The sequence below is a fragment of the Muntiacus reevesi genome, chromosome 6 (genome assembly GCF_963930625.1).
Source record: "Muntiacus reevesi chromosome 6, mMunRee1.1, whole genome shotgun sequence".
In the NCBI taxonomy this organism is placed as follows: domain Eukaryota; kingdom Metazoa; phylum Chordata; class Mammalia; order Artiodactyla; family Cervidae; genus Muntiacus; species Muntiacus reevesi.
In genome coordinates, this window is record NC_089254.1 from 99563701 (window position 1) to 99585383 (window position 21683).

The 21683-nt window shown below is 41.9% G+C and overlaps 2 protein-coding genes across 2 annotated transcripts; one reads left to right on the forward strand and one right to left on the reverse strand.

Moving 5' to 3' along the window:
• The first annotated feature begins 5660 nt into the window (after positions 1-5660).
• On the forward strand, positions 5661-7461 carry TAS2R5 (taste 2 receptor member 5). Its single transcript, XM_065938501.1, is given in 5 exon segments — positions 5661-5676; positions 6591-6710; positions 6713-6916; positions 6919-7366; positions 7368-7461. Coding segments are annotated over 5 exon segments (882 nt in total).
• Positions 7462-16229: 8768 nt separating this feature from the next.
• Positions 16230-21421, reverse strand: PRSS37 (serine protease 37). The gene is made up of 5 exons (XM_065938541.1): positions 21388-21421; positions 19374-19515; positions 17878-18131; positions 16895-17031; positions 16230-16370 (listed from the first exon to the last, which is right to left on the reverse strand). The coding sequence occupies exons 1-5, from the start codon at positions 21419-21421 to the stop codon at positions 16230-16232; spliced, it is 708 nt and encodes a 235-aa protein (XP_065794613.1).
• Between the last annotated feature and the right edge of the window lie 262 nt (positions 21422-21683).

Below are 21683 nucleotides of genomic sequence, written 5' to 3' on the forward strand. Positions count from 1 at the left end.
TGAAGCTTATTGAAAGCACTTAGAGTAGGTTTCCCAATAATGTTCTTTTTCGTAAGCTCAAGCTGGAATTGTATCCTCTCATCTGCCTACTGTTTCTCAGAGAGTGCTGGAGAAGCTGGGACTTTTGAATTTTGTATGCTTGCTTCCTGTTCTTCCTGGGTGAGTAGAAGGTGGAAGTGGTAATTTGATAAAGCTCCCTAAGGATTTAGGTAACTGGCCCTTGGCCAGTTTGATTCCTTAAGTGAAAAAGGGAGAAAAGAAACTCCATGGATGTGTGAGAATTTGCCTGGCATGGAAATCGACTACAGGTAGGTGATGGAAGTTACTGGAAGTTGGGGAGGGGAGGGAGGGGGAGAGGGGCCAGTGGATAAGGACCGCAGCGGGGGGGGGGGGGGGGGGGGGCGCAGACTGCACAGCAGCCTCTGAGAGCGGTTGGGGGGGGTGTAAGATCAGTCTTCTTGGGGCATGCCAGCAGTAGCTTGCATGCCAGCAGTAGCTTCACGTCAGAACAGCTGGCTTATTCTCTGGATGATGGCTGAGGGCTGTGTAGGGTCTGGGAAAAGGCAGGAATGTGCCTCCATGTCAGGAGGAAGGAGCCTGAGGCCCTGGGTGATGGCTCCATGTGTATACAACTTGCTTGCAAATGAGGTGTCTAAACACAGGTACATGATTTGTTTCATGATTTTCTGACCTATTTTATATATATAAAGTTAAGTTGCTCAGTTGTGTCTGACCCTTTGCGATCCCATGGACTGTAGACTACCAGGCTCCTCCATCCATGGGATTTTCCAGGCAATAGTACTGGAGTGGGTTGCCATTTCCTTCTCCAGGGGATCTTCCTGACCCAGGGATTGAACCCAGGTCTTCCGCATTGTAGACAGGTGCTTTACCATTTGAGCCACCAGGGAAGTCCTATTTTATATATTTATTTTTTAAAATTAGAGTATGATTGTTTTATAATGTTGTGCTGACCTATTTTAAATATAGAAAATTATTTGTCTCAGCTTTACTGCTTTCACAAATTGGGACAATGACTATATAATGACCTGAATTCTGGGCTCTCCAGAAATAATCAAATATATTGATATTACTCAAAAAACCTTTCTAACTCCCACTTATTCCTGTATATCTTTGACATCTCTGCCTGTTTTTAAAGGCCTGTCTCCTATCATTACTCTTACTGTCCAGAAATTCTAAAATTGTGTAGAGCTGATCACCTTTTTTAGAAGCACCATCCCAGTTCTTGTATTTGCATGCTGTGAATACCAGCAGACTTCAGATGCTCCCCTCCTTTGTTGATAGGAGTGAGTATGGAGAGAAATCACCAAGGAAGGAAAGAAAAATACTGACATTAATTTGTAGGAACCAGGCTAGGCAATTTCATATGTCCTTTTATCATCACAATATCCCTGTGAGGTAAGCATTATTATAAAAACTCTTTATAAGGAGGAACCAGGAGCTCTGAGAGCTTAATTGACTTATGTAAGAACATAGCTTCTGACTGGTTGAGCGGGGAGGCACACCCAAACCTGTCGGATTTTGAAGCAATGGTGCCTTTCTGTGAGTGGCCCCAAGTGCCCCTCTTTAAATTTCCCTTACAAGGAGCTTGTCAAGAGATTTGTGTCCCGTTGAGGGTTAGATATCCGGAAAGTCCTGTCTGCCATCTCTGTCACTCGACTCTTTTCTTAGCATGATCTTGCGAGGGGAAAACCTCTGTCCCCCAAATTTCCTCTGGAAAAGCACAAGTTCCAAAATGTTAAAAATGTGATTGCCTTGCAAACAGCCTTCTGTAACTGGGTTTTATGTAACTTCTCAAAAATAAAGTTTTAATTTTATTTTGTGGAAAAGTTGCAAAGAGAGTATGTAGGGTTCTTATATTCTCTTCTCTCAGCTTTTCTGATGTTAATACCTTACATAACCTGATATATTTGTTGAAACAGGAAACCAGCATTCATACAGTAACTGTTAACTAAACTACAGACTTCATCCAAATTTTACTGGTTTTCCCACACATATTCTTTATCTGTTCCGAGGTCCAATCCAGGATATCACAATGCAGATAGTCATGGTCTCCTCTGGTCTATGATGTTTCTCAGTCTTTCCTTGTTTTTCATGACCTTGACAGCTTGGAGGGTTACTGTTTGGGCATTTTGTAAAACGTCTCTTCACCTGAGTTTGTCTGATGTTTTCCTCACAGTTAGACTGGGTTTGAATGCCTTTGGGGAAGAGTACAACAGAGGTGAAGCACCCTTCTCATCACATCACATCACATCAGGGGTACATGATGTCATCATGACCATTCATTGGTCCTGTTAACCTGGATTGCTTGGTTAAGGTGGTGTCTGCAGGTTTCTCCACTGCCTGCTCACTCTGCTTCCCTTTCCAGACATTCTAGTTTAGAGGTAAGTCTCTGCATCCAGTTCACTCTCAAGGGAAGCGGCATTAAGCCATGCTTCCTAGAGGGTCTCCCAAATCTTGTCTGTCTTACTTATTTCTCCTCCCAAGTTTTCATACTTACGGAACCAGAGAAAATAGCTCCTGCTATCCTATCTGCCAGGTCTCCTCCCTGCCATTTACTTTTCCTGCCCCAGCAGTGCTGCTGCTGCTTATGTTCTTATACTGGTCCTTGTAACGCCAGGCACGCCAGGCCCATGGCACTCCAGGCGTGGAGGATGATGCACTTTGGCACTTCCTTCTCCCTGCAAAGACCTGAATTCTAGTACCCAAGACATGGTACCAATCCAAGAGAGCAAGAACTCCACCTCTTCATAAAGTGGTGGGAAAGAATCTGTAAAGACAATATATGTGTGTTGATAGTTTTGGTTACATGTGCTTATTAATGACATGCTTAATTTGCTCTATTTCTGAATTTTTAGACTCATACAGTGTATTAAGAGAAGAATTAATTTGCTCAGGTGAACAGCTGCTATAGGCGAATTGCCTTTTAGATGCCTTCTGGTGGCGATGTGGGCACAGTTCTGGGAAGCACTGAAAAAGGCTGTGTGCAGGAGTACAGAATCGTTGAGTCCCTGAGATATGTCAGATGTAGGAGGTGGAGCTGGACTGACTTTGGTAGCTTGTAGGTGGAAGGCATTTTTTGGATGAAAGTGTCAGACCTGAGTCTTTGAAACCAAAGTCTCTTAGCTGCTTCTTCCTTCTCCACGTGGCTTTCATGCCTTGGCTAGCCTCTCTGCCATCATCTCCAGGTCTTCGTGAACATCTAGCAACTAATGCAAGGTTCAACTCTTTTTTAACACTCATTATTTCAAAATTACAGCTATTTTTTTTACTTCATTTCATCAGGGGATACATAGTCTACACTGGCAAAGAGAACCAGATTACCTATAATATTAATTTACCCACCACTGGCTCATCTCTGAGATGCTCACGGCTACCTTTACAGATTGGGCTTCCCTGGTAGCTCAGCAGGTAAAGAATTCACCTGCAATGCAGGAGACCTTGATTTGATTCCTGGGTCGGGAAGGTCCTTGGATAAGGGATAGGCTACCCACTCTAGTATTCATGAGCTTTCACTGGTGACTGAGACGGTGAAGAATTTGGTTGCAATGTAGTGAGACCTGTGTTTGATTCCTGGGTTGAGAAGATCCCCTAGAGGAGGGTAAGGCAGCCCACTCCAGTATTCTTGCCTAGAGAATCCTCATGGACAGAGGAGCCTGGCGGACTACAGTCCATGCGGTCACAAAGAGTTGGACACGACTGAGCGATTAAGGACATTTCGATTATAATGGTTAGAAGGAATCAGACCTGTTGAAGAAGGTGTCCAAAACATGGGAGGGAGATCAAATCAGCCCTTACTCTAGAACACTGCCAATAGTAAAATTCACTTACTATAAAATTAACTTATTATAATTAACTTACTGTAGAGTTAATTAAATTTCTATTCTCTTTCTCATTTCTTCTTTAAGTTTGATATAAAATGAGAAAGTAATGTGGAAAACAGAATAGAAACCAGAGCTGTTGCTCTCTAAGCAATGCAAAGGGCTTGTTTTGTTAAACTCTGGATGTCAAAACTGAGTTTTCATGTTTGGCATGGAAGGGATCACATTTTTCTAAATTATTATAGGTAATCCGGTTCTCTTTGCCAGTGTAGACTATGTATCCCCTGATGAAATGAAGTAAAAAAAAATACCTGTAATTTTGAAATAATGAGTGTTAAAAAGACTTGAACCTTGCATTAGTTGCTAGATGTTTTTTAGACAAACATTTTTCTTATTAGAGTTAGCTAATTATCTCAGTTCTGTATGTGGCTTAGCCTTTCTTAATACCACTCGTAATCTGTCAAGAAACCATCTTTTTGTTCCTGGTGATTTTTTTTTTTTGGAGGCGAGACTGGGCTTTCTGGATACCTGTCGGTGGCTACCCTGCTTTGCCTGAGGTTCCACTGCCCAAGACCTCGAGTGCGGCAGGTAGGAGAGAAGGACAGTGGCACCTGCTGCCTGAGAAGTCACTGTAGGAGCCTGGCTCTTGGAGAGGTTCGTGCCTCATCCCGCCTCTCTGACCCTTGGCGGCTGTGGCCTTCCCCTTGGCCTCTCCACAGCTGCAGGCGGAGTCCTCAGGCGCCAGGCCCTCCGGTGGGTGGGCTGCGGCACGGCGCACGCGGCCTGGGCCTGGGGGCTGCTCACTGCTGAGTCCCTGCGCCGGCCGCGCTGCCTGGCACACGGTGCGCGCTGTGTATCTGACCTCAGTGAACTGAAAGCCAGTCCTGCGGTCCATTGCATTTTCAGTGGAACAGCCGAGACCTCACGAGGGTGCTGGCTCACTTGCAGCTGCATTGAGTGCCCCAGTCGCTGCTGGGACGTGGGACAGAGCTCTGCACTATGCCCGTGCTGCCTTCCTAAGAAGCCAGCCTGGCCTTTCCCCTCCAATCCAGTTCCACTGTCTTCTCATTTCCTTTATGGTTGTTTCTAGCCTATATCGAATACCATACTGGTTTTCTGTTCTCTGCATAGCAAGACAAGTTTAGCAGCTTCAAACAGCATACTTTTATTGTGTCATGGTTTCTGTAGATTAGGCTACCAGCACAGCCCAAGTGGGCCCTCTGTGCAGGCTTCTCAAAAACCACAGTTAAGATGTTGGCTGGGCTGTGTTCCTTATGGAGCTCAGGGCGCTTTTCCAAGCCCCTGGTTATTGGCAGGATTCAGTTCTTTGCATTTGTAGGATGAGGTCCCATTTTCTTGCCAGCTGTTAGATGGGGGTGTCAGTCTAAGCATCTCAGGGCCTCCCATAGTTCCTCAACATGCAACACTCTCATAACATGGCAACTGGACTCTTCAGGGCCAGCAGAAGGGCTCAGTTCCTCCTCCAAGACATTAACTGATTAAATCAGGTGAATCTCATTTTTGATTAACTCAAACTTGACTGATTAGGGCCTTGATTACATCTGCAAAAGCCCCCCATCTTTGCCATGTAATATTACCTAATCACAGGAGTGACATCCTCTGTTATTCATAGCCCTGCACCTGCTCAAGGATTATTCAGGGTGTGTACACCAAGGGGTGGGAACTTTGGGGGCCAGTTTAGAATTCGGCCTCTCACAAACACATTTGCTAAGCACTTTCCCTCTATTTCTTGCTAACTGTGCTAGTCTTTTTTTTCACTTCTTCGAGCCCATCTCCTTTCTCTTAAGATTTTGATGTGAGATGTACGCTAAGTCAAGTGTGTGTGGATAATTGATCATAAGGCAAATGACCTCAGAGATCATGATTAATAGTGATGGTTTTTGTACCCTATCTCCTATATATTTTTTTATTATTTGCCACTTAAATGAAATATGTTCTGGTTCTCTGATTACTTTCTTTTCCGGACTCCCCTAATTCAGTCTTTAATGATAAATATATTTTGATTTTCTGAGTTTATTCAGCTTTCATGCTTAAATAAAGTTCTTTTTATGAAAATAGAATTTCTTTCTTATATGAACAAGGTCACATCTGGCATGGTATAGAATCTAAGAAGGTTTTGATTTGGTCTCTCTTGATGTGTGTATATGCTAAGTTGCTTCGATTGTGTCCAACTCATTGTGACCCCATGGACTGTAGCTCATCAGGCTCCTCTATGCATGGGATTCTCCAGGCAAGAATACCGGAGTGGGTTGCCATTTCCTACTCCAGGGCATCTTTCCAACCCAGAGATCAGACCCTGTCTCTTCTGTCTCCTGCGTTGGCAGTAGGGTTCTTTACCATTAGTGCCACCTGGGAAAGCCCTTATTACATAATGTGTTAGTATCTAATGTTAACCCAATATCCTTGAGAAGGAGACTTGGTCTCTGTGATGTTTCAAATGTCTAGTCTCAGGGTTTGTTCCGGGTTCATTCATGCGAATGCAAATACAGAGAGATTTGTAACTTCTAAACTCTTTACTTCTGGTCAGAGCTGTTCAGTCTATGCTTGAGGACAGATTGCAGAAGGGAGCGACTGAACTGAACTGAAGACCAAATCCAGATTTTGCAATCTAAGACTTTATGTTGAGTGTGGTATCACCTTCAGGGAATCTGCAGTGTAGCCAAGAGCTGTATACACCTACCTGCACTAAAGCAGAGCACCTTCTGCGACAGCAGTGAGATACTTCCCCAGCCGTGCCGACTTCTATCCTAGGACTGCTGATGCTGGTGGCAGTGGCTGAATTTCTCATTGGCCTTGTTGGAAATGGAGTTTTTGTGGTCTGGAGTTTTCGAGAACGGCTCCGAACATTCAGGAGTCCTTGTATAACCTCATTGTCCTGAGCCTGGCGGTCTGTTGGTTGCTTCTGCAATGGTTGATTGTGGTGGACTTAAGTCTGTTCCTGCTTTTCCAGAGCAACCATTGGCTTTGCTATCTCAGTGTCTTCAGGGTTCTGGTAAGCCAGGCCAGCCTGTGGTTTGCGAGTTTTCTCAGTGTTTGCTACTGTAGGAAGATCCTGACCGTGAACATGTGGTCTCCTTGTGGCTGAAGCAGAGAACCTATTACCTGAGTTGCTGCTGCTTCCTGGTGTACTTCATGATCAATTTGTAACTTACAGTCAGGGGTAGCTTAGACTTCTCCAGTCCTTCCCAAGGAAACAGCAGCATCTTATTCCCCCTTTCAAATTGGCACTATATATATATATTACAGCTCAATACAGGAAGCATGATGCCTTGCATGATGTTTCTTGTTTCCTCTGGGCTGCTGATTGTCCCTTTGTATAGACACTACAGAAAGATGAAGGCCCATACAGCCGGCAGAAGAGATGCTCAGGCCAAGGCTCACATCACTGTCCGGAAGTCCTTGGCCTGTTTCCTTATACTTTACATGGTCTACATCCTGGCCAGCCCCTTCTCCATCAGCTCCAAGACTTTTCCTGTGAATCTCATCACTCTCTTCATCTCTGAGACATTACCCTTCTCTTCATTCTGTCATACTGCTCATGGGGAACCCCAGGATGAAGCAGACATGTGAGAGAATCCTGTGGAAGACTATATGTCCTTGAAGAGCCCAGGGCCTGTGAGCTGGAGAGAGAGGAGTGGTCAGGAGATTGTTTTGAGATAATTTTTTGATAGCTCTCCCAAAGAGGACTCACTTAAAAAATTTTCTTTCTTTCCTAAAAAATTTTTTATTTTATATTGGAGTATAGTTGATAAACAATGTGTTAGTTTCAGGTATACACAGAGTGATTGTTATACATATACATGAATCTATTCTCTTTCAAATTCTTTTCCCATTTAGGCTATTACACGATATTGAGCAGAATTCCTTGTGCTACACATTAGGTCCTTTCTGGTTATCTGTTTTAAATTTACCAGTGTGTACATGTCAGTCCCAAACTCCCAATCTGTCCCTCCCCCAAACTCTTTCCCCGTGGTAACCATAAGTTTGTTCTGTTAAGTCTGTGAGTCTGTGTCTCTTTTGTAAATAAGTTCATTTGTATCAACTTTTTTCTTTTTAGATTCTGCTTACTAGCTCAGTTGGTAAGTAATCTGCCTGTAATGCAGGAGACCCCCGTTCGATTCTTGGGTCTGGAAGATCTGCTGGAGAAGGGATAGGCTACCCACTACAGTATTCTTGGGTTTCTCTGGTGGCTCAGCTGGTAAAGAATCCGCCTGCAATGCAGGAGACCTGGGTTTGGTCCCTGGGTTGGGAAGATCTCCTGGAGAAGGGAAAGGCTGCCCTTTCCAATATTCTGGCCTGGAGAATTACGTGGACTGTATAGTCCATGGTGTCACAAAGAGTCGGACATGACTGAGTGACTTTCACTTTTTTTTTTGACTTTCACTTTTTATAAGTGGTATCATATATCTGTCTTTCTCTGTCTGACTTATTCCACTTAGTATGACACTCTCTAGGTCCACCCATGTTGCTGCAAATGGTGTTACCTCATTCTTCTTTAAAATTTTTTTTATGGGAGTATAGTTGATTTACAATGTTATGTTAGTGCCAGGTGTATAGCAAAGTGAATCAGTTACACATATTCACATATCTTTTTGCAAATTCTTTCCTATATAGCCATTACAGAGAATTGAGTAGATTTCCCTGTGCTATACAATAGGTTCTTATTATCTATTTTATAGTGTGAATATTTCACTCTTTTTAATGGCTGAGTAAAAATTTTCCTTCTTTAACACTAAATCAACAAATGGGAAATAGAAAATGCAGAATAAAAATTAGTATTTCTCTCTTGACAATATGAAGTACATTATTTTCATGTATTACAGAAATCAAGGCTGGGGCTTCATGTTTGGTAAAAGAAATGTTATATTCTGTTTATATATAACAAATAATTCATTTATTTTAAATTTGCATATATAAGTTGTGTTTTTCCTATTATATGAAATAGAGGTTAGGAACAATTACTATAGTGATCATTAATTTTTATGAAATTTCATCTGTCTGTTAATGTTAGTCATTTTAGATAAGTTTAATAAAAGTACCAAAGGATTTTCCCATTTCTCTAATTATCTAACTGAAAAACAAAACAAAATATATTTCTATTTCTGGAAGTTTCTTTGAGCCCTAGACTTTCCTTTTAGGATAAAAGTCAATTAGCTGCCATAATTGGTATTAAGTTCTGATGCCCAGGACCTGGGGGAAGCAAGATAGGAGCAAGGGGCACTTGCTTCCACTCCCCAAAAGAACACTGCTCCCTTCAGAGGTCAAACCTTATTTTCTTTGATCTTTTAGCCATCCTGTCTGTCCACTCTGGCCTCTCCACAGCCCAACAGCAGAGTTTTAGCATGTTGGGTCTTTGAGTTGAGTGGAGATCATCTAACACATCAAATCCATGGCAGTAGGAACTTTGCCTGTTTTTGTTTCCTGCTTAGGTTCCTGGTGCCTAGAATATGACCTGGGCTATAATAAATTTCTAAATGATTTGCTGTGTGGAGTAGCTTTTTAACTCCTTTTATATATTATAGAGAAGATGAGGCCTAGAGAGGGCAATGGGCTGCTCCAGAGTTTCATAGAGAGCCAGAACTAACTTTCCTGACTCCTATCCCAGGCTCTTTCTTTATATCACACGACTTTCCTAAGGAGTTAACTTCGCATCCTTTGTATATACTTTCTCAGCCTTCTTTTTAGGCCTATTTGAACACATTTCCCCTCTGTAATCTAAAGAACAGTACTTGATATACTTATATTTTTTTTCATTTCTTACTAACTGTGCTAATCTACTTTCATTAACATGTTCTAACACGTATCTTTTCCTTATCCAAAGCTGTGAACTGAGGAGTGTCCTAGGTGCATGTGGATATTGGTCATTGTTCAAAGGAGGCATAGCTCCACTGATGTCACTGTGAGTTGTGTGAGGCCAAGCACCGTATTAGTCTTCTGGAAATGATAATAATCATCCTTTTCAAGTAGAGAGATACCTCTCTCTGGCTATATTTTTATTAGTAGAATAGATTTTCCATTATGCCACGCCTATACAGCTGTCTGCTGTGACCAGTTGTTGTAATAATGATACTTACCTAACATTTGTATTGGGCTTTGTATCATGTATTCTTATATGTAGTCTATTATCTCATTTGATTTTATTAGCAACTCTATGCAAGTGGTAATTGTTTTCCTATTATGTAGATGACAAAACTCAGGCTGCAGTGATGATTTGCCCAAGATCATCAGCTAATAAAACAGTCCCAGATGTTTGAACCCCAAATCTTGTGCTTTTTCCAGTAAACCTTAAGTTCTTCTTGTTCATACTTGTGAGACTTCATGCTGGGATTAGCCTGTGGCATGCTCAAGTTTTTGAGTATTTTTAAACAGGTGAAATAAGCAGCTAATCTTTCAAGTTTGGTGTTAGTGGGATGCTTGGGAGCCAAGATCCAAAATCATGACAGGCTGAAGTTTCTGTGACTTGCTTTTCTCAGGGACAGAACACTTGCATTTTCCTAGTCATCTTTTGGGATTGAATTTCCTTCCTCTTCTGTATGTGATTTAGCTCATGATGGATGTGAGGCTACTTTGTATTTTACCCAAGAAAACAAATCTGGAGGCAAATCTGTGCTCTTGAGTTAAATCTTGTGTAATTAAATCTTTTATAGTTTGCATTCTCAGAGCTGCAGCTGGGTCCGTGTTCATGTGCATGTGCGTGCGTGCTTGTGTGTGGGTTCAGCTAACCTTCCTTTCTCTTATGGACTGAGATCTCTGATGGTGCAGCCTAGAGGGGAACTAGAAAGAGATGTAAACAGTACAGAAAGGTAGAAAATGCCCTGGCATTAGTCCCAGATGTAGTCACATTTACCTTTTGTCGTCATTCTTCTGGTGATGACTTTCACAATTCTAACTATTTTGTCTCTCTTACTTGTTTTATTAGCTTTGAACTGTAACTTTTGAATCCCATTCATCAAAGTTTGGGGATTGTCTCACTTAACCTCAAATTTATTCCCCTCTTCAATATTTGATTATTTTTATTTACTTATCGTTCTTCTGGTCACTAATTTTTGTGACTTTAAGTAATATATTTTTTACTTTGCTTTTTAAAATCATAACTTATGACAGTAGCTACAGAATCTGAACTATGTAGAAGGAAGAAATTAGTTCTTTAACTCTCCTGTACTGTCCCCACATCCCAGCTCATGTGTCCAACTTGATAATGACTTAAGAATAAATTTAATTCATTAGAAGGGAATTGGCTATCTCTTAGAATCAAAGGGGAGAGGGAGAATCAATATCAGAAAGGGAATCAAGGGGGTTTAAACAACTGAGAACACAACCAAGTCATTCTTGAGGGACTGATGCTGGCACCACCATTCACATTTCAACTGTCAGCATTGTGCCCTTGACACTGGCACTGCCTCTGTGTGGCACGTATCCCTCTGTGCCTCACATGTCCCTTTGAATTATAGTACCACGGTCTGAAACCCTGGCTAAAAACCTCTGCTTGGTTGATTCTAGATCATACCTGCCATAGATGACAGGTCCTGTGGTGAGAAAAAGTCTAATTCCACTTTGGTTTCTGAAACATGTATTTTTAGATTAGATGACATATTCAACAGTGACATTAAGCATCAGAATTGAAACAGCTGATGGTGAATTAATGAACTGGAAGGTCAGCTCAAAGAACGTTCTGAGAAGGTATCAGGAAACAGTAAAAAGATGGAAATAGGAGAAACAGACCAAAGAAATTAAGCATATAGATTGAAGACAAAATGAACTGTTGGCGACAACTTACTTTCAGTTAAAGAGAAAACATTAGCAATGTATGAGCATTTTAAGAACAAAGCTGAAAACTTTGCTGAGGTTCTTTCCTTTAGTGGGAGCTAGTGGAGTAGCTTCAAAACTTCAACATTCTACATTAAATACAGTTACTATATAAGCCAGCAATTCCTCTCATAGGTATATAGCCAAGAGAAATGAGAATATATGTCTACACAAAAGCTTACCAATGAATATTCACAGCAACACTGTTCATACTAGTCAAGAAGTGGAAACAACCCAAATGTCTGTTGTCTGATGAATGGATAAACAAAGTGTGGTGTGTGTATGTGTGTGTGTGTATGCACACACATAATCATATAATAGAATATTATTCAGCCGTAAGAAGGAAAGAAGGATTGAAAAATGGTACAGCACAGATAGATCTTGAAACATGCTTACTGAAAGAAGCCCGTCAGGAAGACTTCATGTTTTATGATTCCCTTTATGTGAAAGGTTCAGAATAGGCAGATCTATAGAACAGAAAGTAAATTAGTAGTTTCCAGTGCTGGGGATATAGATATTGGGTAGTGACTGCTTATGGATATATATAGTTTCTGTTCTAGATTTAGATAGTGCAGTAATTGCTTAAGTCTGTGACTATATGAAAAAAACCACTGATTTATATGCTTAACAACACGTTAAAGAAATAAAAAATGTAAATATTAGAAAAGAATAAAGCTGTCATTATTTTAAGCAGATATGGTTGTATACATAGAAAATTCCAATAAATAAAAAATTTTAGGAAATAATTTAGAAAGGTAACTATATATAAGGTCAACATCTAAGAGTTAATGTGTTTCTCTACAGCAGTGTGAAGCAATCAGTAAACATGAGTTTTTAGAAAACCATTTTTTGTAGCCTCTAGTGTTCTATAAAATTCTGGGAAATATTTAGATAGTACATGCTTCATGGTTAGTTTCAAGTTCTCAGTCTTGGCAGCATATGAGAATCACTTTGGCAGATTAAAAGGTATCACAAATGCCCAAGTCTTGCCGAAGAGCAATTCCGCCAGAGTCTCTGAGATAGGACTCAGGCATGATGTCTTTTAAGTGTGCAAAAGAGGTTAAGAAGAGTAGAGTAATAATCTCATTTTAGTTTTCTTAACATAGTATCATTAAGATGAACTTATCCTGAATTTAAGGTAAAAGATAACTTTGAAAATCAGGTATCAACAGCTTAGGCTTTCTTTCTTTTAGTAAGGTTTTGTAACTCAGCACTGGATATCTCTGAGGAACTAGTAGAAGAGTTGGGGGAATATCTGATGACAGCATCTTTCACTCCCAGGCCCCTAGCTTTGTAAATTGGTTTTGGGCTTTCCCAGTATCCCCAGAGGAATGGTAGCCAATGCAACCCTTACTCCTGAGATTCCTGTCCTGGATGTTCCCTAGATGGATCTCTTATTTTCTTCCCTTCTTCTGCCCATTTGTCAGCATCAGTGCTTTCTGGGGACGTCCAAGACTCAGGAGCCACATTCTGTCGCACTTTACTATCACAACTTGTCATAAACATATTCCTCATCCTCACTTCCTCACTCCTGGTCGTTGCATTCTGACTCTTTTATGTTAATCAATAATTTCTCTAGGAGAGCAGACACTGCCTTTCCCAAACACCTTTCAACTCTATTTTCTGCATGTCCAAGAAAATTTCATAGAACCTACTCCAGCTTTGGGGATCCTTGTTGAGTAATTCTCAATGTATGCTCTCTTTAAAATGTTACCTCAGTACTCCCAGTTTTACTCTAGTTTTTTTTTCATAGTACTTACTTGACATAATACATTTTAAAATTTACCTGTGTCTCTAAACTAGAATGTATACTCCATGAGGACAGAAATCTTTCATTTTCTCCTGTGTCTTCCGTGTTTAGAACAGTAGATATTATTGAATGGCCACACATGTTATTGTGTATGATTGTACTGCCTTTTAAAAAATGAGCCACACTCTGTGGCCCCCCAGCCTACCAGTGTTTTGCTCTCTCTGGTGTTACAGTGAACATCTTGTAAAACTCTAAAGGTAGACATCAGAGAATATGCTTATGCACAGTGCTAAGGTTTATCATATGCATTGCCAAATTCTTACAGAAGATGAACGTGCACCAGAAGTGGGGTCCTAATTTTAGGTAGGGTAGTCAGACAAGACTTTACCAAGAAGATATTTATTTAAGTTACTTATTTGACTGCACCGGGTCTTAGTTGTAGCATGTGAGATCTAGTTCCCTGACCAGGGATTGAACTCAGGCCCCCTGTATTGGGAGCATGGAGTCTTAGCCACTGAACCACCAGGGAAATCCCTGTAGTCTTAAAAAAATGTTTTTATGTATTTACTTTTGACTGCTCTGCATCTTAATTGCTGTGTGGGGGCTTTTTCTAGTTGCTGTGAGTAGGGGCTACTTTATTACAGTGTGCAGGCTTCTCATTGTGGTGGCTTCTCTTGTTGCAGAGAACCGCCTCTGGGGTGCACGGGCTTCAATAGATGTAGCACACAGGCTCAATAGTTGGAACTCTCAGACTGTATAACGCAGGCTCAATAGTTGTGGTGCGTGGGCTTAGTTGCTCCGAGGCATGTGGAATCTTCCGGACCACAGAGCAAACCCATGTCCCCTACGTTGGCAGGCAGATTCCTATCCACTGTGCCACCAGGGAAGTCTAGAAAATATTCAAACAAAGATTTTAGGGAGTGAGGGAAGTAGGGATTAAGGAATCTGGGAAAAATGTGAAAGTTTTGAGTAAAAAAGTATCTAATGTGTTCAAGGGAGAGCAAGGAGGCCATTGAGGCTGGAGTAGAGGTGTTGTGGGTGATGAGGTCAAAGGGGCAGGGTGGCCCATGGTTTTAGGGCCTTTATAGTCCATTATACACATTTTTTGTTTATTCTGACTGAGGGAACCATTGGAGAGGTTGTCTCTGCTAAAAGCAGAGACAAGTGACAGAACTTGACTTAAGTTTTAAAAGAGGTTGTATTGAGAACAGGTTGAATTTAGTAAGGCAAAAGTGGGAGATACTGCAATACTCCAGGTTTACCAGAGTGGTAGCAGTGGAGACAGAGAGAAGTAGTAAGATCTCATAGACAGTGGGCCTGATGAGCTATGGATGGAAGTTTGTGACACTGTACAGCAGACAGGAATCAAGACCATCCCCAAGGAAAAGAAATTCAAAAAAGCAAAATGACTATCTGGGGAGGCCTTATAAATAGCTATGAAAAGAAGAGAAGCCAAAAGCAAAGGAGAAAAGGAAAGATATATCCATTTGAATGCAGAGTTCCAAAGAATAGCAAGGAGAGATAAGAAAGCCTTTCTTAGTCATCAGTACAAAGAAATAGAGGAAAACAATAGAATGGGAAAGACTAGAGATTTCTTCAAGAAAATTAGAGATACCAAGGGAACATTTCATGCAAAGATGGGCTCAATAAAGGACAGAAATGGTATGGACCTAAAAGAAGCAGAAGATATTAAAAAGAGGTGGCAAGAATACACAGAAGAACTGTACAAAAAAGATCTTCATGACCCAGATAATCACAATGGTGTGATCACACACTTAGAGCCAGATATCCTGGAATGTGAAGTCAAGTGGGCCTTAGGAAGCATCACTATGAACAAAGCTAGTGGAGGTGATGGAATTACAGTTGAGCTCTTTCAAATCCTGAAAGATGATGCTGTGAAAATGCTGCACTCAATATGCCAGCAAGTTTGGAAAACTCAGCAGTGGCCACAGGACTGGAAAAGGTCAGTTTTCATTCCAATCCCAAAGAAAACCAATGCCAAAGAATGTTCAAACTACCGCACAATTGCATTCATCTCACACACTAGTAAAGTAATGCTTAAATTTCTCCAAGCCAGGCTTCAGCAATACGTGAACTGTGAACTTCCAGATGTTCAAGCTGATTTTAGAAAAGGCAGAGGAACCAGAGATCAAATTGCCAACATCCGCTGGATCATCAAAAAAGCAAGAAAGTTCCAGAAAAACATCTATTTCTGCTTCATTGACTATGCCAAAGCCTTTGACTGTGTGGATCACAATAAACTGTGGAAAATTCTGAAAGAGATGGGAATACCAGACCACCTGATCTGCCTCTTGAGGCCTTACAAATAGCTGTGAAAAGAAGAGAAGCAAAAAGCAAAGGAGAGAGGTAGCAGTGAACAGAAGCCAGTATCTGTTGTAATGCTATGGACTTGCCTATAATTTCAAGGCTAAGTGCATAGGGCTAAGAATCCAGCATTTTGGGATTCCATTTCAGGCTCTGACAAACTACCACCTATAGATAATGTTAAGTAACTTCTATTTGTCTCACTTTTCCCATTTGTAAAGTGGGAAGAAAAGATAACTTTGAGGGTTTGTTATAAGCTTCAAGTGAGATAATATATATAACCCAGGACAGTGTGGAAAATGCTTATTTCATGTTTCATTCTTGGTTCTTCAGCTCATTATGGGATATGCACAGAGATACAAATGAGAAAACACATATGTGGTAAATCCAAATATTTCTATTTGGACGTTTTATTTTGAATCTGGGGTAAGTTGTGGTTGGCATCGTCCATGGCAGAGCCACTGGGACGCTTAGGGAGCAACATGGTCTCATTTGTCTTTAGTGGTGCTCTCAATCCAGGTGATATATTTCTGAACGTTGGTGTAGATGCCCACATCCCCTCCCATGAAGTGTCCGACCTCGATCCCCTGCAGCTTGTTTTTGCAGATGACAGTAGCAACGGCCACCTCCTACAAGGGATCACACACAGAGAGGGAGGCAGAGAGATGCAGTCAAATCTTCTCCTTATAGGAGCTCTCTAGTCACAGTATGGATGCGCCCTGTCTAGAGGTAGCTTGCTGCATCAAGATAAGAGTCTGCAGACTGGAAGCTTGATTCTTTTATGTAACTTTGTCATAACTAGCCTTGTGTGACATTGAGAAAGTCGGAGAAAAGCCTTTCTAGAACTCACATGTAAAATGAGTCAAACTCCATTTTCTTGAACTGGTGAAGCCTGTTTCAGTTTGTGAAATATTTGAATTAATTTTTTTTTAAGTGCTACAAAAACCAAGCAAACTATGCATGATGCCCTTTAATGAATAGAGATGTCTCTAATAAGGGCCCTTTATTGAAGATAATGGGAGATTTTGCTGCAGCCTTACCAAATTCTCAAAAATTTGTGAAATTGTGGGCTTTCTATTTTTTAAATACCATGGTTAAATAGTTAACTAGACATACCCAAATGAATGAAAATTGAATAGAGAGAAAAGATTACCCCAAAAATTCGACTGAACACTTTTAGAAATTTAACGCATATGGAGTTTCTGTGGCTTTTTCCTTGTTCGGTTTCCTGGCAGGCTGTGTTGGACATCACAGGGGCCTCCAGGTTCTGCCTTAAATCAGGGTGTCTGCCTGAGGGAAGACAGGGATAAAAGAAAGCTTCCTGTTCACAAATGTTATTTAGCTCTCCAATCCCCAGCCTCTGTTTCAACTGATGTTTTGTATCTGTCTGAACAATACTTGAACCACCTGATGTGAAGAACTGACTCATTTGAAAAGATCCTCATGCTGGGAAAGATTGAAGGCAGGAGGAGAAGGGGACAGCAGAGGATGAGATGGTGGGATGGCATCACCTACTCAATGGACATGAGTTTGAGCAAGCTCTGGGAGATGGTGATGGACAGGGAGGCCTGGTGTGCTGCAGTCCATGGGGCTGCAAAGAGTCAGACATGACTGAGTGACTGAACTGAACTGAACAAAATAAGGAGGAAGAAAGAAGATGTGATTTTGTGCATGGTTATGAGGGTTAATCTTGAGGATTTTGAAATGGCCTTTATGTCTCCTTAAAAAGCAGCGTTTTCTTTCTACTCTGTGTCTGTTCTTGGAGGAATAAGAGGTGACCTGACTCAAGTTCTCAGGTGTCCTCCACAAGAGAAGTGAGCCAGTATGGGAAAGAGGAGCCTTTTTAATGGGAACCGTGCGTCTGACAATCAGGAGGCGTGGCCTTTGTGCTGAGTCGGGTGGCCTGGTGCCTCCATCTGCCAAAGCTCTGAAGAAGCAGTGGGGCTTTAGACACCCTGGGAAAGGAGGACTCTGGCCTTCTGGGAGGGTCTCTTTTTGCCAGACCCCTCCGGTAGTACCTCCCCTTGGTCTCCACCCCACCCTCCTCTGCTCTCAGTTATACGGACATGGGCTCCTCCCCAACTTGCCTCATCAGATATAACTGATGACCTGATGTTCGGCGGCAGGTGCACTCACCATAGTTGTTTTGGCTCCAGTCCAAACCTGAAAGCATGCAGATGGTGCCCGGCTTGACGGTGCTGGTGGCGAGGGCAATGGGCTGGACTTTTTCATTGAGGGTGGCGGGCTTAGCCAGCCTAATAAGCATGAGGTCATCTTGGGGCGAACTATGACTGTGGTTCCAGTAGCGGATAATCTGGATAGGGTTAATTGTTTGCTCTGTCCCATCTCTGACTCTGACCCTGAGATTTCCCAGCATCACCTTCAGATTTCTGGAGGGATAAGGAGTTGGAAGTCACCATCATCATCACTGTTGGTATCATCGTCAAAGCTGATGTTACAGTGGGCCAGGTGCTTTGCCAAGAGCTTTGTCTGAATCCTGGATTCCCTCATTTACTACACACAGCAAGGCAGTGAGGGGGATTCTGTTTTGAATCCCCGTGTTACAGATGAAGGAATGGAGGCACATGAGAGTATTCACCCATGGTCACACAGTTAAGTGGTGGAGCCTTTAACTTCTCTGTTTTCATGTAGTGGGAGAGAAAAGAATGCATGGTCTATAAATATTATTTCCTCTCCTTTCCAGCTCCAGCCTATCTGGGCATTTCCATTCTGTTGTCGGGAAGAGAATGAGGTGACTTTAGTGTTGGACAGCTCCTGTTTGCTTTATCAGATCTCCTCGCAACTCTATTTCATCCTTCTCTGTACTTTGGAAGGTGAAATAGGTGGATTAAGTCAATGAGATTTCTTCTCCTCTGGCATTTGATTCTATTTGGCTGATAAGAAGCACCAAAAAGGAATTGGAAGGAAAAGGGAGAGGTTGGCGTGTTTATCCTCCCACCTGTGCGACCCCATTGGGTTGCCACAGGGTTGTGGCTGTCAACTGTCTCCTGACCAAAGGTTAGAACCTCCATCAGGCAGTCTGTGCACAGTGCTCTCTCCTCTCTCACTGACTCTTTTCCTCTCCCTGCTTAAAATCATTCTCCCTCTGCCTCTTTAGGTCTGGGAGTAGTAAGTGCATCTTTCTAGTACTGAACCCCAGAGTAACTCAACTGTTGTCTGTTTTTCCTATAACTAGACCATACCTTTGTCATTAGTTCTTTTTATAAAGTCTCCTCAATTTAATAAAATCTGAGTGTACCATCTGTTGCCTGCTGGTTCCTTAACTGACAAAACTCATATTGCCAGTAAAAAAACCTTGAAAAGACTGATGGGAGACTGAGGAGGCATACTGCATAGGACAGGGCTCCCCAGAAGCCCTGTTGACATGCGGAGTTGGATGACTGTGTTGTGGAGGGGCTGTCATGTGTCATGTAGGATGTTAAGCAGCATCCTTGCCCTGGTGTCTGTCCACCAGGCAGATGCCGTTAGCACAGCCCTCCCCGCAGCCCTCACTCTATTGTGACAACCAAGAGTGTCTTCCTTTGCCAAATGTACCCTGGGGGGAACGTTAGCCCTGTTTGAGAATCACCAATGAGAAATGAGTAGAGTGGGTGAGGACGCTCAACACTCACGGTAAGTAGCAGTGAGCAGGGGCTAGCACCCAGTTGCTTTTGATGAGGACGCCCACACAGGGGTTGAAGTGAGACTTGAGGTATGCCAGGTAGGGGGAAGGGTCGTCTTTCTGCACAGACGAGTGAGCGGAGAAGAGCGTCCCTGAGGGATGGAAGCGAGAAGTGCTTAGGACAAACGAGACAGTCAGCAGCTTCCCAACTGGATGGAAATGCGGATGATTTTAAAGTGACAGTCATTTGGGCAGGAAATGTGAAGGTACTTGACATTAAAGAATAAAAATGTACATAAAATGGCATATCATTTTATTTAATAGTTTTAATAATCATTTTTGTTTAGTGTTAACAATATTCAGCCTAAGAGAGTACAATGAGAAAGACTCTCATTTACTGCTTATAGGAATGGGAATTGATTCTGTCTTCTTCAAAAGCAATTTAAAAATGAGCATCAAGAATTGTAAATGGTTTGTCATCTTTGACCTAATAATTACAATCCCCAAAATTCTTGATTCTAAAGAAATAATCAGATGTAGACCAAGATTATTAGTAAATGTGCTCATTTTAACACTATTTATAATAGGTAATTCTTTGGCTTCCCTTGTGGCTCAGCTGGTAAAGAATCTGCCTGCACTGTGGGAGACCTGGGTTCTATCCCTGGGTTGGGAAGATCCCCTGGAGAAGGAAATGGCAATCCACTCCAGTATTCTGGCCTAGAGAATCCTGTGGATGGAGGAGCCTGGTAGGCTACAGGGTTGCAAAGAGATGGACACGATTGAACTACTTCACTTTCTTTCTTTCTTATAATAGGTAAATGAAATATGAATGTCCAATACAGTAATGTTGGATATTGAAATACAAAGGGATGTGAACAAATGGAACAGCATATATATTAAAACTGCATTTATAAAGAATATTAAACAGCAAAGGAATACTAATAACCTTTCAGTTAAAAAATAATAAAAATGTACATTTAATCTAGTAATCCAATTATCTAAGAACAAGTAAAGAAACAAGAATAAGCCCTTAAAATAAATAAAATAAAGCCTGGGAATAAATTCAAACAGTGCATTAGCATGTGTTGACTGAGGTGGGACTATGAATGATGTTTATTTTTTATACTTTTTAATATTTCTCAATTTTCTACTATGACCATGCAGTGCTTTTATAAATGAATTATTTTAAAAAAGAGAGAAGAAAGGGGAGGAAGGCTGATTCCAATATCAGAAATATTGTTTTTATTTCAGCTGCCCTTGGTTCTTATTTTAAACCTTTCCAAGCCCAGGCCTGTACGTCACCATGCCCTTTTCTGTGGAGTCACAGTTAGAAACTCCAAGGAAAAAAGGGTGGGGTATTAATAAGGACAAGCGCCACTGCACTCTTGTTCTAAATCTTCACAATGATTCTATAATGTAGGTAGGAATATTCCCATTTTGACTGTAGAAACTGAAGCCCAGATAGATTAATTAACTTGTCCAAGCTCACGCAGCTAATTTGTGATGCAACAACCTAGGCAGTCAGGGTGTGGTGGGAAAGGCCGCTCTGGAGAATTCAGAAGAGCTTCATGATAGTCAGGGAGTACAGGATGGAGGGTCCTTGCATTTGATCTCTTGTTCCTATCTTCTCCATTCCCCGCATTCTGAGTCTCTAAGCTTTTTGCAGCAGAGAGGCATATCAGTCGTCAAAATGAGTTCTCTGTCCTTGTGACTACACTTGAGACTTGCCCCTGTGTGATGAAGCCCGTATTTTGGAATAACCAAGGTGGAACACTCACTGTTGAGTGTTGAGCGTGGAACTCTCCAAGGCAGACATACACCATAACCTACCCCCCAGGCTTAGCACTGGGCTTCTCAGCCTGTCCAGAGAGCCTGTGGCTAGAGTCTGAGGGGGATCCCCAGTGCTGCTCCTGACACTTTCTCTTGACTCTCTTTTGTGCCATCCCCACATCCTGCATCTGCCCTCCTCCGTTCTATATTAACCTATGCCTTATATGACAGGGTAGAAAGTCCTGGATACATACCAGCAAGGACACTCAAACAGAAGGTAAACTTCATAGTCTCCCTTTGTGAGGGGCAGAAGATCAGCAGAGTATGGAGCTCCCAGTCCAGTAGTTTCTCTGGAACACCTAGTAGAACCAGTGGGTATGGTTAGGCAGGAGGGTTGAAAAGCAGCTCTGGGCATGAACACAACAGGGGAGGAGGGCTCCAACAGGCAGATGGAGGCCCCTCTGTTCCAGGGAAGGTGGGGGGCTATGCCTCTCACGGAAAGACAAGGAAGCTTCGTGACTGGACTTCTGGACCCAGGTCCCTCAGTTTG